Here is a 15,911-nt window from a genome sequence, read left to right on the forward strand (position 1 = left end):
TTTTTTGTGGTACACGGGCCTCTCACTGTTGTGGCCTCTCCCGTTGCGGAGCACAGGCTCCGGACGCACAGGCTCAGCGGCCATGACTCACAGGCCTAGCCGCTCCGCGGCATATGTGATCCTCCCGGACTGGGGCACGAACCCATGTCCCCTGCATCGGCAGGTGGACGCTCAACCTCTGCGCCACCAGGGAAGCCCCTCTCTCCCTCTTTTTCTTGATGAGTCTGGCTAATGGTTTATCAATTAGTCTGGCTTTGGTTTATTTTCTCAAAGAACCAGCTTTTAGTTTTATTTATGTTTGCTATTGTTTTCTTTGTTTCTATTTCATTTATTTCTGCTCTGATCTTTATGATTTCTTTCCTTCTGCTAATTTTGGGTTTTGTTTGTTCTTCTTTCTCTAGTTCCTTTAGGTGTAAGGGTAGATTGTTTATTTGAGATTTTTCTTGTTTCTTGTGGTAGGTTTGTATTGCTATAAACTTCCCTCTTAGAACTGCTTTTGCTGCACCCCATAGGTTTTGCATCGTCGTGTTTTCATTGTCATTTTTCTCTAGGTATGTTTTGATTTCTTCTTTGATTTCTTCAGTAATCTCTTGGTTATTTAGTAACGTGTTGTTTAGCTTCCATGTTTTTGTGTTTTTTACGTTTTTTTGCCTGTAATTCATTTCTAATCTCATAGCGTTGTGGTCAGAAAAGATGCTTGATATGATTTCAATTTTCTTAAATTTACTGAGCCTTGATTTGTGACCCAAGATGTGATCTATCCTGGAGAGTGTTCCGTGCACACTTGAGAAGAAAGTGTAATCTGCTGGTTTTGGATGGAATGTCCTATAAATGTCAATTAACTCTATCTGGTCTATTGTGTCATTTGAAGCTTCTGTTTCCTTATTTATTTTCATTTTGGATGCTCTGTCCATTGATGTAAATGAGGTGTTAAAGTCCCCCACTATTATTGTGTTACTGTCAATTTCCTCTTTTATAGCTGTTAGTAGTTGCTTTATGTTTGAGGTGCTCCTATGTTGGGTGCATATATATTTATAATTGTTATATCTTCTTTCTGGATTGATCCCTTGATCATTATGTTGTGTTCTTCCTTGTCTCTTGTAACATTCTTTATTTTAAAGTCTATTTTATCTTTAAGTGAGATAAGTGATATGAGTATTGCTACTCCAGCTTCTTTTGATTTCTATTTGCATGGAATATCTTTTTCCATCCCCTCACTTTCAGTCTGTATGTGTCCCTAGGTCTGAAGTGGGTGTCTTGTAGACAGCATATATATTGGTCTTGTTTTTGTATCCATCCAGCAAGCCTGTGTCTTTTGGTTGGAGCATTTAATCCATTCACGTTTAAGGTAATTATCTATATGTATGTTCTTTTTTTTTTTTTTTTTTCCGGTACGCGGGCCTCTCACTGTTGTGGCCTCTCCCATTGTGGAGCACAGGCTCCGGACGCACAGGCTCAGCGGCCATGGCTTACGGGCCCAGCCGCTCCGCGGCATGTGGGATCTTCCCGGACTGGGGCACGAACCTGTGTCCCCTGCATCGGCAGGCGGACTCTCAACCACTGCACCACCAGGGAAGCCCTATATGTATGTTCTTATGACCATTTTCTTAATTGTTTTGGGTTTGTTTTTCTAGGTCCTTTTCTTCTCTTGTGTTTCCCACTTAGAGAAGTTCCTTTAGCATTTGTTGTAGAGCTGGTTTGGTGGTGTTGAATTCTCTTAGCTTTTGCTTGTCTGTAAAGCTTTTGATTTCTCCGTCGAATCTGAATGAGATCCTTGCCGGGTAGAGTAATCTTGGTTGTAGTTTCTTCCCTCTCGTCACTTTAAGTATATCATGCCACTTCCTTCTGGCTTGTAGAGTTTCTGCTGAGAAATCAGCTGTTAACCTTATGGGAGTTCCTTTGTATGTTATTTGTCGTTTTTCCCTTGCTGCTTTCAATAATTTTTGTTTGTCTTTAATTTTTTCCAATTTGATTATTATGTGTCTTGGCATGTTTCTCCTTGGGTTTCTCCTGTATGGGACTCTCTGTGGTTCCTGGACTTGGGTGGCTATTTCCTTTCCCATGTTAGGGAAGTTTTTGACTATAATCTCTTCAAATATTTTATCTGTTCCTTTCTCTCTCTCTTTTCCTTCTGGGACCCCTATAATGTGAATGTTGTTGCATTTAATGTTGTCCCAGAGGTCTCTTAGTCTGGCTTCATTTCTTTTTATTCTTTTTTCTTTATTCTCTTCCGCAGCATTAAATTCCACCATTCTGTCTTCCAGGTCATTTATCCGTTTTTCTGCCTCAGTTATTCTGCTGTTGATTCTTTCTAGTGTAGTCTTCATTTCAGTTATTGTGTTGTTCATCTCTGTTTGTTCTTTAATTCTTCTAGATCTTTGTTAAACATTTCTTGCATCTTCTCGATCTTTACCTCCATTCTTTTTCCGAGGTCCTGGATCATCTTCATTTTCATTCTGGAAGGTTTTTTTCCTGAAAGTTTGCCTATCTCCACTTCATTTAATAGGTTTTCTGGGGTTTTATCTTGTTCCTTCATCTGATACATAGCTCTCTGCCTTTTCATCTTGTCTGTCTTTCTGTGAATGTGGTTTTTGTTCCACAGGCTGCAGGATTGTAGTTCTTCTTGCTTCTGCTGTCTGCCCTCTCGGTCTTGTAGGTTTTTACCTTGGTCCTTCGTCTGTAAGATATTTTTTTGTTGTCTCACTTTTTTTGATGGGTGGGGCTGTACTCCTGTCTTACTGGTTGTTTGGCCTGACATGTCCAGCACTGGAGGTTGAAGGCAGTTGGGTAGAGCTGTGTCTTGGTGCCGAGATGAGGACCTCTGCAAGACTTCACCCCAATTATTATTCCCTGGGGTCTGAGGTTTTCTGTTAGTACAGCAGTTTGGACTCAGCGCTCCCACCACAGGAGCTCAGGCCCAACCCCCAGCCTGGGAACCAGTATATCCCACAAGCTGCTCGGTACGGCACAAGAAAAGAAAGGGAAAGAAACGGAGCAGTACGATAACAGAATAATAAATAAAATACAGTTAGAAAAATACAAAGTATATCAGGAAAAATTAAAATATAAGTGAAGGGCTTCCCTGGTGGCGCAGTGGTTGAGAATCTGCCTGCTGATGCAGGGGACGCGGTTTCGTGCCCCGGACCGGGAAGATCCCACATGCCACAGAGTGGCTGGACCCGTGAGCCATGGCCGCTGAGCCTGTGCGTCCGGAGCCTGTGCTCTGCAACGGGAGAGGCCACAGCAGTGAGAGGCCTGTGTACTGCAAAAAAAAAAAAAAAAAAAAAAAAAATTTTATATATATATATATATATAAGTGAACAACTGCAACAAGGCAAAACAGCACCACAATAAAAAAAGAAAAAAAAAAAAAAAAAAAAAATTTATATATATATATATATATAAGTGAAACAACTGCAACAAGGCAAAACAGCACCACAATAAAAAAAGAAAAAGAAAAAGAAAGCTGAGGAGACAAGCCAAAAGTTGTAGAACAATACCAAGGTATAAAGAATAAAATAAAATTAGAAAAATTCAAAATTTATTAGAAAAATATCTATATAAATGAAAGAACAGCAAGGTAAAGCAGAACCACAACCTAAAAAAAAAGAAAGGCTAGAAATGGCCTTGGCTGTGGGGGGCAGTGTGGGGTGGTGGGGTTTAGGCTCAGGACCTGCTCAGCCGCAAAAGGCAGCACGGCTGGAGGGGGGCCATTGAGTGTGGGTTCAGAGGTAAGGTCATGGTTGGGTGTGTGGAGGCAGGGTTTAGGCCCAGCAGAGTTGGAGGGTGTCTTGGAGGGCAGAGGACGAGGCCTGGGGACCTCACTTGGGTCTCCCCAGGGCCCTAGTGGGCAGGGGAAACGCTGACCGTGTTCCCTTCTGATAATCCACTCTCCCAAGTGTCTCCCCCGTCCCTGTTGATCCCCTAACCATGGGTGGGCCCCTCTGGGCATGGGAACCCCTTGCCTCCCCCAGCCACCCCACAGGGACACTGGTCCATCTCGCCTCCACTTATCCTCCCCGCTTCCTCCTCCCCATGTCCTGCCCAGTTGCTCAGGGGTTCTTCCCATCCCCTTAGGTGTCCATGGTCCCGCAAAAGTGCCTGGTAGGTGCCCTAGTTGTGCAGAGATGCAAACTCCACATCCTCCTAGTCCGCCATCTTGACTTCACCCCACAGTTTTTATTTTAAAGTCTATTTAGTCTCATATGAGTATTGTTATTCCAGCTTTCTTTTGATTTCCATTTGCATGGGATACCTTTTTCCATTCTTTCACTTTCAGTCTGTGTGTGTCTCTAGATCTGAAGTGAGTCTTCTGTAGGAGCATATATATGGTTCTTGTTTTTGTATCCACTCCACCAACTCTTATCTTTTGGTTGGAGCATTTAGTCCATTTACATTTAAGGTAATTATTGATATGTATGTTCTTACTGCCGTTTTGTTAATTGTTTGGGGTTTGTTTTTATAGGTGTTTTTCCCCCCTTCTTTCGTTCTCGTCTCCTGTGATTTGATGACTATCTTTAGTGTTATGTTTGGATTCTTTTTTCTTTTTTTGTGTGTATATCTATTATAGGTGTTTGTTTTGAGGTTACAGTTTTTTATATAGCAGTCTGTATATGTGTGTGCGTGTGCGTGTGTGTGTGTATATATGTATGATTTAAGTTGCTGAGCTCTTAATTTCAAATGCATTTTTAAAATCTTACATTTGTATTCTTCCTTCATGATTGCTGTTTTTCATATCATATTTTATATCTAATTGTTTTGTGTATCCCTTAACTGCTCATTGTGGTTATAGATTATTTTACTACTCTTGTCTTTTAACCACACTACTAGCTTTGTGTGTGGATGATTTCCTACATTTTCTGTATGTTTGCCTTTGTTGATGATCATTTTGATTTTATAACTTTCTTGTTTTTAGTTGTGGCCTTTTTTGTCAGGAGAAGTTCCTTTAACATTGGTTGTAAAGTTGGTTTGATGGTGCTGAACTCTTTTAGCTTTTGCTTGTCTGTAAAGCTTTTGATCTCTCCATCAAATCTGAATGAGAGCCTTCCTGGGTAGATTATTCTTGGTGGTACGTTTTTCCCTTTCATCACTTTAAATATATCTTTCTACTCCATTCTGGCCTTCAGAGTTTCTGCTGAAAAATCAGCCAGTAACTTAATGGGAATTCTGTTGTATGCTATTTGTTGCTTTTCCCTTGCTGCTTTTAATATTCTCTTTATATTTAATGTTTGTCATTTTAATTACAGTGTGTCTTGGTTTCTCTTTGGGTTAATCCTGTATGGGACTCTCTTCTCTCTCTCTCTCTCTCTCTCTCTCTCTCTCTCTCTCTCTCTCGTCCTTGTGGGACCCCTACAGTGTGAATATTAGTGTGCTTGATATTGTCCTACAGGGCTCTTAAACTGTCCTAATTTCATTTCATTCTTTTTTCAGTAGCAGTGCTTTCCACTACTCTATCTTCAGCTCACTGATCTGTTCCTCTGTATCATTTAGTCTAATGTTGATCCCTTCTAGTGTATTTTTCATTTCAGTTATCATATTCTACATCTGTTTGGTTGTTCTTTATATTTTCTAACTCTTTGTTAAAAACTTCTGACTTCTTGCTCTGTGCGTCCATTGTTTTCTCAAGTTCTTTCATCATCTTTACAGTCATTACTCTGCACTCTTCAGGTAGATTGCCTATCTCCACTTCACTTAGTTGTTCTTCTGGGGTTTTATCTTGTTTCCTCATCTGGAATATGTTTCTTTGTGGCCTCATTTTTTCTAAGTTGCTATTTCTATTTTTATGTATGTGGTAGGTTAGTTATGTTTCTGTACCTTGAAGAAGTAGTCTCCTGTAGGAGATGTCTTATGCATCCCACTGCACACTCCCCTCTCGTCACCCATGCTATATGCTCTGTAGTTTCCCCCTAAGAGGGCTGCATTGGTCCTTCTGTTTTGGCGAGCTGTGTGGGTGGTCTGGTAGGCTTGGTTGGCCCCTAGCCCAGTTGGTTGCCAGGCACCTGCCTTGTGCAGATGCTGCTGGCTGCTGGTTAGTGGGACCTGGTCACAAGGTAGCAGATTACAAAACCCCAGGGTCCCCAGGCCTAGTACTGGCTCACTGGTGGACAGAATCAGGGTCCATAATACTCCAGGGCTGTTGCCCTACCACTGGTGGGTGAAGCCAGGTTCCGGAGTTAGTGTCGGACTAGTGGCAGGCAGAGCTGGGTCCCAGAGTCTGACAACAGGGCCTAGGAATTTCAGCGCTGTTGTCAGATTGCTGAGCAGGAGGTGGAGGGATCCTGACACAGTTGGGTATGGGGTCCGAGGTGTCCCAGAGCTTGTGTTGGCCTGCTGGTAGACAGAGCTAGGGCTTGGGTGAATCCTGGGGCTGGTGTCTGCTCGCAGGTGGGCAGCATCAGGATACAGGAGATCCTGGGGCTCTGTCAGGCCCACTGGTGGATAAAGCTGGGTCATGGGGATAGTGCAGGCCCATTGGCTAGCTGAGCCGTGTCCTGGGGCCTCTGGCTTCAGGGCCCACATTCTCAGAACTGGTTTTGGACCACTGGTGGGTTGGCTGGTTCCTGACAGGGCTGGCTATGGGGCCTGGGGTGTCCCAAAGGTTGTGTTGGCCCACTGGTAAGTGCAGCCTGATCCTGGGGTAATGTCTAAGGAGGCCAAGTTGTCTCAGAGCTTTTATTGTCCCCCTGGTGGTTGGGGCTGAGGACCAGCAAGTCCTGGGACTGGTGCCAACTGCTGGTGGCTGGGCCGGGTCCTGGCATAGCATGCTGTGGTTGTTCTGGGGCTGGTGTCTGTCTGCTGGTAGGTGGGGTTATATTTCCACCCAGCTAATTGCTTGATCTGAGGTGATCCAGTACTTGTGCCTATAGGCTGGTGAGTGGGGGCAGGGCTGGGGCTGGGTCCCACGCCTAATAAGCTAGAGGGAGGATTCCAAAATGTTGCTTTGCAGCGCCAGTTTCAATGTGGTAGAATTAACTCCCAAAAATGGTTGCCACCAGTGCCTGTGTCCCCAGGTGAGCTCCATTTGCCTCCTGCCTCTCTGGGAGACTCTTCAAGATCACCAGTAGGTCTGACCCAGGCTCTGTTCAAATTATTGCTGCTTCCCTGTGTCCCAGAGCATGTGAAATTTTGTGTGCACCCTTTAAGAGAGAGGTCTTTCTTTTCCACAACCCTCTGGGTCTCCCGAAAGTAAGTTCCTCTGACCTTCAAAACCAAACATTCTGGGGTCTCGTCTTCCCAGCACAGGACCCCTGGGCTGGGGAGCTTGATGTGGGTCTCCTACCTCTTGCTCCTTCTGGAGAACCTCTATACTTATAATTATCTTCCCATTTGTAGGTCTCTCACCTCAGGATATGGGTCTTGACTATACTGCAGTTTCTCCCCTCCTACCCATCTAGTTGTGGTTCCTTTAAATCTTTAGTTATAGAAATCTTTTCTGGTAGGTTCCAGTCTTTCTCATTCGTAGCTGGCTTTGTAAATAGTTGTAATTTTGGTATGCCCATGAGAGGAGGTGAGTTCAGGGTCCTCTTAGTCCACCATCTTGGGAACTCTTCAACAATGATTCCTTATTATATGACTCTCCATTTGGTAGAATCCTAGTCCATTTAATTCTAGAGCAAAATTTTTAAAAATTTACACAAGTTATGTCATGATGGGAGAAAGGTTTTCTTTGTAAGCAGAATACCATTTTTTTTCTAAGCACAGATCTCATGAGCTATTCCTAATTTTCATGTCTATTTCATATTTTTTCATATGCTTTAAAATCCAGTTATAATTCTTGTTTTTGTAGGGAGGAATAGTATCAAAATCACCTACAGTTAACTTTAATGGGGTAAAGGGTATTATTTCTTATAAAAACCCCAGGAATTTCTGAAATCCCATGTCTCCACATTGGCCCCTTTTGAAACTTCACTACTCTACACCTATCCTTTCCCAGCCCTCCCCACCCAAATGTCTTCAGTTAGTCATGGAAGTTAAGTTTATGATCAAATGGTAGAGGTGAGGATGGGATAATTTTAAGAGTCATGTATTTTTTTTAACGTCTTTATTGGAATATAATTGCTTTACAATGTTGTGTTAGTTTCTGCTCTAGTGTTTCTTTAGGGAAAAATGCTATTTTAATTATGGGGAGTGGGGAGCCAGGGAGAAGGAATTCTTAAAGGGAAGCTACTAGGCTGTAGTTATCGTGGTACTTCTCAAGACCTTACATTTTATGTTATGATTATAGTTAAATTTCTAATTTGCCCTATTTATTTTTTAAGTACAGGACTGACTCCTACAGTAAAGTGAATGGGCTGGTATTTAGTTACTTAATAATTTTTTTAAACATCAGAAAGTAAACACTGTTCTGGTCCCTCCAGGGTGTTTCAGTAAAGACCAGGTATACTTGGATGGTATCCTGCAAATCCTCCGATATAGAGAGACCATTGACTTTCATCTACTGACGGCCCTGGGGAAGGTGAGCGACCTCTGGCACAGAGTCCGCAAATGTACCAGGTCAACACTTCCTCCAGCTTATTTCATGATTAAATAAGACTCAAGTTGACACTGTTTTTATTGTTGGAGTAGTTTTCCTTTATGTGATAACAGGAGGGAAGAAATGAGGTTCTGTCACAGAACCAAATTACAATATTTCTTTGTGGACAATAAGAGATAAAGAAGGGAATAGGAAATTTGGGAATATATTATTAGTTTTTATATGCATATTTTCCTAAAGTAAGCTGCAGGTATAACTCTACTCCCCTTCATACTTCAGTATGTATCTCCCAAGAATAAGGACATTCTGACATGACCATATGTTTTCTAAAGAAATTTATCATTGATTCTATATAATATCTAAAAAAAAGTCTATTTTATATTCCCCAGATCATCTCCAAAATGTCCTTTGTAGTTCTTTTTCATGACCCAGGATCCAGTCAAGATTTATGCCTTGCATTCACTTATCATCTTTAATCTCTTAATTTATAACAGTCCCCCTCACCCTAGTCTTTTTTTATGACATTAAGAATCCAAGAAAATTTCCTTGAGAATTCCTAGAATCTGGACTATCAGATTGTTTACTTGTAATTAGCTTTAGGTTAAACATTTTTGCCAAGAATACTAAAGTGAGTCATGCATTTTTCAGTGCATCATATTAGAGAGATATTTTGTCCCATTATTGGTGATACTGTGTATAATCACCTGGGTTAGTTACTGCCAGATCTCTCTATTATAAAGGTACCTTTCCTCCATTAATAAGTAATTTGTGGGATGCCAGATCTCTCTATTATAAAGGTACCTTTCCTCCATTAATAAGTAATTTGTGGGATGATACCTTCAAATGTACCATTGTCTAACAGCCTTTCCAGAAATGATTTTAACATCAATTGATGATTTTTGCCCAAATCAGTTACTACACTGGTGGTAGCAAAATAGAGATCTTTGAATTCTGTTACATTTCCCTCCACTGTTTTATTCAGCTCTTCCAATGGCTGCTCCTGTGTTTTTAAAAACATGTCTACATGTTTTCAAGCAAAGTAAAATATTCTGGGTTCACCTTACACTTTTCCTACCCAAATCTGAGATTAGATGTTTCTCCAAGGAAGTCTTGATTCTTTTTAGTGGGAAATGGTATTTAGAAAACAAGACTTGAGCACAAGGTGTGCACATCACTACTCGAGTGCTGATGCTTCTAGACCTTTTCAATGAGTATATCATATATTTGTTTTAAATCATAAGGGCATTCTAATTCAAATCAGACATCACAAGGTCTTTTTACATCTCCCTTCCCATTCCATATGTGCATCTCTTTTCTTAAAATGAGAACCTTATTTCCCAACATCAGTATATTTACTCATTCTCTCCTTATAATAAACTCAGAGTGGTTTAAGATAAATTACAAAACCATGCCAATATCAACACCAAACCTATTTCCTATAACCTGTTACACTTAGTGATATAAATACTCAATTTTAACTGAAATAGAAATAAAACTTAATATGAACATGATTTATTTAAAGCCTTCCTACTGAACCAGGAAGAGTTGATCAGAAGATAATAGTACTTAAAGCCAGCTATGTTTTGGAATTTAAAAGTTGAAAGATAATTTATAGAACTTAGTTTCACCCCTAAACTTAATATAATATTTATGAAAGACTTGCTTCTTACTCAAGTGAATGAAAGAGATGTGAAATTTTTAAAAATAGTTAAATTCTCTTGCTTTTATTTTGATATTTTTAACACAAAACATTATTTTATTTCTCAAATTAAATAGAGAAAGTAATTTAATGTATAATTGTGATTTTCCTAACTTAATAATACAGTATTTACATTCTAATTATTTTCTTATTTATTTATCTTGGCTGCACTGGGTCTTAGTTGCAGCACGCAGGATCTTCATTGTGGCATGCGGGCTTCTTAGTTTCAGCATGCATGCAGGATCTAGTTCCCCAACCAGGGATCGAACCTGGACCTCCTGCATTGTGAGCATGGAGTCTTACCCACTGGACCACCAGAGAAGTCCCAATTCTTATATTTAGATTTAGGCAGGAGATTTGTTTAGGTTTAGTCTTTCACACACATATATTAAGTTTAGTTTAATTTCTAGACAAACTGTAGATCCAAGATAGATTGTTAAATCAAATACTGACTTTTGATTTTTAAAAATATGGTCATGGTATGAAGGGGCAGATAAATACATTATTATTTAACACAGTAAATTTTGTTATTTTCCAGGTATTAGAGAGTAATTTCAAAAACAGTCTACATAAAGTTTCACTTAAGACCAAAGTGTTACTGGTAGTCAAAGTTAAAAAGTAACCCATCTTCCTTTTTTCAGGTCTCTTATGAAGATGTGGATCGCTTAAAAGAATTGGCAGTTACTGAAAACATGAGGGTCCCTCACTTCCTGCAGGACCATGTCCGATATATGGAACACTTAGAGAAGATCATGGAAGTGAATGAACTGACTGACAGGGAACTGAAAGATCTTATATATTAATTAGCATTCTTGCAAACATAGCTAAGCTATACCTCCATGTATATTACCAATTAGGTGCAGTTAGCACCAGCAGATTTATAAAAGAAGAATGACTGTTTACATGAGTTTTCTGAAGAATGTTCTGCAGTATTCAGCTGAATATTTAGGTTAAAACAAACTTTAAACTGTTTCCCTAAAATGTTTCTATAGGCTACAGGGGAAAGTTACTCCTGTTTTCATCTGAATCTCAACAGAGTCAGATGAAAATACTGCTGATGGGTGTTTTTGAGGAATCTTGGTCAAATTGAGTGATAAACTTCTGCCTGAGCACCAAGACCAGCTCTTACTAGAGATGGAATTCTTGTGTTGTTCAAACTCCAAGGTAATATTTTATTTAATAAATAATGGTAATTATTCTCCTTTGAAAAATTAGTCTGTGTTATGCTCCCAAAAGCTAGAAAATAAGAAATTTAAGATTTCTTATTTACTTATATGTTAAGTAATGTTAAAGGGAGGGGAAAAGCAATTTGAAAAGTTTTCATAGTTCTTTATTTTACACATTATTGTTTCACCTTATCAGCTTATAGGAACTAAAGTAGAAGATTACCATATTTTGTCCAGTTATCCCTTAACTAAACTCGGTTTTCATCTGCTGAAACATACTGGACACCTTCAAAATTTTAACCAAGTTTTAGGGTCTTTCCTTCCCAAGTCTCAGAGGTTTTTCTACATAAATCAAAATAGTTGGGGAACAGAGAAGCTACTTACCTTTTTTATTAAATGGAGCAATGAGCAGGGGATAAATCATATAGGAGCTGGATGTTGACTGGGTAGCATCTACAGTAAGCTTGACTGTATACTCTGAGAAACAGAATTTCTGGGCATTGCCATTTGATAAACTGGCTTTGTGATTTATCAAAATCTTTGACTTCATTAAGCCATTAATGACATACTTCGAATTTCAAGAATGTGAGTTCTGTTTTACTACATTTCTCCTGCTAAAAGCTTATATCTAGCTTTGTAATTTATCAATTTCAGTATATACTTGGATAGGTATAATAGGTATACTTGGGATCAAGTAGTTTTTCAAACTTATTTTAATCAGAAAGAATACTGCTATAAACACCCCATTCAAAATTGCTACTGTAATTTCTACCCAGAGTCTGAGAGTTTATCTTTACCTCAATTCAGACTTAAATATGGTGCTAACACTGGTAGATGTATACTGCAAAGCCTGGTTCACATTTTAGAAACTCTTTTGCAGACAAGGTTATGGGATTTTTCTCTTTCACATATCTGGAAGGGCTCGCCTCAAAGAATGATATACTTCAACAAACCTCCAACAAACATGATACACTCTAACTGGCACCTGGTAGTTCTTACAAAGCCATGCATTTCACCTTTGGCAGTAGCAGGCAAGGCCCTTTAGAGTACTGAAGGTGCCCATACCTGTGTCATGCTGGCTGGAGTGTGACCTGCACTGGGGGCACAGTGTGCCAACACTAACCAGACACCAGAAGACCACTCTTGTCCTCTCAAGCATTATTTCCTTGTAGCAGAGTCATCCAGTTTCAGCTTTGTGTAGCGTTTTCTGACTTCATCTTCAGACTTTTCAAAGGTAGTTGTGAAAACAGTGTCTTATTAGCTGGAATTGAAGTACAGACAGAAATGGCAATATTTATGTCCTGTGACTTAAGGTGAAATGATTATAAATTCAGCATTTGTAGGCAATAACACTGTTAGTCTTATGTTATGGTTTAAATATAAAGGAAAATCACAGCAGCCTTAATTTCCTATTGGTAGGATTGTTTGTAGTGGTTATTTAAAATGGATAGATATTATATGATCTGAAAAAGGAAAAACTTTCTTGCCTTACTGCTTTGGTATAAAGACAAAAAACATGAGCACTATCCAGACCAAAAAAAAGACCTTAAATCACATTAAGATATTTCAAAAGTTAGCAATGAACCAAAAGTAGTTTAAGATTAGCAGAAATACTTAAATAAAGAGCTCTAAGCTTTAAAAGTTGAGATTGAAGATTTAATGTTTATTCTCTTTCTTGAAATAGCATTAAGGTCAGTTTTGCTCTCTAAAATGAAAGTTTTTATAAATAGAAAATTATAGCAGCAGTACTTAGGAGAATAGTTGAAGATCATATTCGTTTTAATAAGAATAGTCATTTGCTATAGGCTATTGATCATTAGGATTTCATCATCAATTTTTTCCACTGAAATTCTAACATATAGTTGTATCAAATTCTAATAAACTGTTTGTTAGGTTTTCACACCAGACAGTTTCAAAGTAAAATAGTCTGCAAACATAAATCCATAGTCTTCATTTCTTTATATTTTCAATCTTTGAGCATTTTGTGTCTAGCTGTAATAGAAATAAATAGCACTGAGGTTCTCAAATGAACTATTTGGATATATATGCATGCAAACTTCTGTTCTTTTAAAACCTAATTATATTTTTATTGTGGTATTTCTGGGTTTTTTATTGTAATTATTGGAAATACCATCAATCATGTTTGTCTTCTAGTATTCTTATTTATAGAGAAATATTATATTTGCCACACTCTACCTTTCCACTAATTAATTCAGCATATACTCCCATGGGGCATAGGGAAAAGGAGAGAGGGAAAATTCTGTCTTAATTTACTACCCTGTTTGTTTATTGAATAAACTTTTATGCAGAACCGATTGAGGACCAGAATCTGTGCTGAGTGTCAGAGGTCTTCTGATGAAGACAAGAAATGTTCCACAGTCCAGTGAGGAAGAGAGTAGCACAGACCCAGGTTACAGCACTGCCAGTACCATACCCAAAGTATTACCAAAAGAATGTAAACGGGCCTGTTCATGTGTTTGAAGCACAGAGACAAAGATCACTTGCAAAGTAGTGAGTATTTATAGTATTTTATTACCACTCTTTGCAAGGCTTGTTTGGATCCTGAGCAACTTTAGCCTAGGGGAAGGAGTAGACTAAGAATACAGTTGCTTGGGTCATCACGGGCCCTGAGGAGATCCCTTGAGCCCTTCAGCAGATGCCCAAGGGAGTCAGCACTTTATCCTTAAGTGTCTTGGTCTTTGAATTCAAACCTTTATGGCACTTGTGAAAGCCTTGTCAGCTGGCTACGATTTCATTCATTTTTGTTCACTCTGATTCCGGTGGCTAAGGGAATTAATATCTTGAAACTGCCAGGATGAGAAATACCAGTGTTTGTTAGCTAGCTGTAAGAATATGTGGAATTTTAAGTATGCGGAGGGAAAAGCATATGAAGAGGAAGCAAGAGGGCAGCCATCTGCAAGCCAAGGAGAGAGGCCCAGAACAGATCCTTCCCTTATGGTTCTCAGGAAAAATCAAGCTTTCCAACACCTTGATCTTGAACTTCTAGCCTTCAGAACTGAAAAGAATTGTACCTAAAGAAAGAGGACAAAGCAAAGAGCAGAAATCTGACCACTAAGAGGAGATTACTAAGCATTCATTTCTTCCCAGCTATCCAGTTATCCTAACAAAAGACAACGAGCTTCAGAAGTGATATCAGCATGGCTGAAAAAGCTTTCCCTCATTTGTATCCTCCACCCTCAGCAATTTGGTATCCATATACAGACAGAAATGACCTGGTGGGAGCTTAGGGATCAACACCATGCAACTTTGTAGGAATCGCCTAGCAACCTGGTAGGAATCTTTCCTGCCCATGCATTGGCTTATAGGCATACAGACCTAGGTCCCGGCTTGGACCCTGCCGTGGCCTGTGAACCAGCTCCAGGCCCTCTCGGCTGCAGTGTGGAAATCCCTAGAAAGTACTGTCTTAGACAGACAGTCACCCACAGACAAGAGCACCTTTGTGAAAGTCTGGGTTTCCAGTGGAGAATTTTCAGCACATTTTTGGAGCAGTAAATGAGTTCAGATGCTTTGAAGAGGAACAGTTTGATTTTACCCTCATTATCCTTCCCTCAAGGTGGCACAGTTCAGGGCCAAGAGAGACCTTCTCAGCCCATGATTTCTCCTGGAGGGGAAAATGCAAGTGACTGAGTACCCAGCTTCTCCAACTATGTGGGAAGCCGCCAGAGAGGCCTATTTCTCTCTTGCCTCATCCAGACTACTGAATCTTGAGCTGCATCATGAGGGGGTGGGAAGGTGCTAGGAGAACAACAGACAGGACTCTTGGAGGGCAGTAAAGAGTCACAGAGCCTACTCACAGTCCCATCAAGAAGCTAGCCCACATGGCACTGGGGACACCTTAGCTGTGGGTCTCCCTGACCAGCCAGTGGGAACCAGTAGTGCTCCATGTGCCTCACCCCCCGCCCCCACCCTGTGGCTTCCTGTCACACTCCTGATAGCATCAAGAGTAAGCTTTGGCAGATGGCTAGTGAACATGCAAAAAAAGCCAAACTGAATCTGCAGGCCCAAGGGAGACCACAAACGTGAGCTTTAGCCCCACACTTGGGAAAGCAGAAGGGAGATTGTCAGCACCTAACCTTTTGCATTGCAGACTCAAGAGAAGACATACAAGCTTAAGGATTCTGCCATAAGAGGCCAAGAAGTGTGGAGCAGGCTTACCCACAGCTGATCTGAGGAAGCCTCAGAATCTCTAGCAGGGATGACTAAAGTTACTTCTCTCCTGAAGCAGTTAGTAAAGACTAGAGGAAGCAACTGCTATTTCAGATACAAAGACAACAAAGCAAAACTTAAGAAAACATGACACTACCAAAGGATTATGTTGTTGTTGTTGTTTTTTTTTTGTGGTATGCGGGCCTTCCTCTGCTGTGGCCTCTCCCGTTGCAGAGCACAGGCTCCGGACGCGCAGGCCCAGCGGCCATGGCTCACCGGCCCAGCCGCTCCGCGGCACGCGGGATCCTCCCAGACCAGGGCGCGAACCCAGTTCCCCTGCATCGGCAGGCGGACACGCAACCACTGCGCCACCAGGGAAGCCCTACCAAAGGATTATGATTATCTT

At 40.4% G+C, this 15,911-nt stretch overlaps 1 protein-coding gene across 11 annotated transcripts in view; it reads left to right on the plus strand.

The window, feature by feature from the left end:
- MATCAP2 (microtubule associated tyrosine carboxypeptidase 2) overlaps positions 1-15,658 on the plus strand; it is a 99,803-nt gene extending 84,145 nt beyond the window's left edge. For 7 of the 11 annotated variants that reach the window (XM_024128957.2, XM_028489892.2, XM_024128961.2 and 4 more), the window contains 2 exons: positions 8,358-8,455; positions 10,814-15,658. In XM_024128957.2, the coding sequence (XP_023984725.1) occupies positions 8,358-8,455; positions 10,814-10,975 (260 nt within the window). In that variant the 3' untranslated portion in view covers positions 10,976-15,658. Of the gene's footprint in view, positions 1-8,357; positions 8,494-10,813 lie in introns of all 11 variants that reach the window. The other 4 variants (XR_002892557.3, XR_002892558.2, XM_024128958.2 and 1 more) reach the window with 4 other exon arrangements.
- Positions 15,659-15,911: the final 253 nt, after the last annotated feature.

Source organism: Physeter macrocephalus, chromosome 5 (assembly GCF_002837175.3).
Source record: "Physeter macrocephalus isolate SW-GA chromosome 5, ASM283717v5, whole genome shotgun sequence".
NCBI lineage: Eukaryota > Metazoa > Chordata > Mammalia > Artiodactyla > Physeteridae > Physeter > Physeter macrocephalus.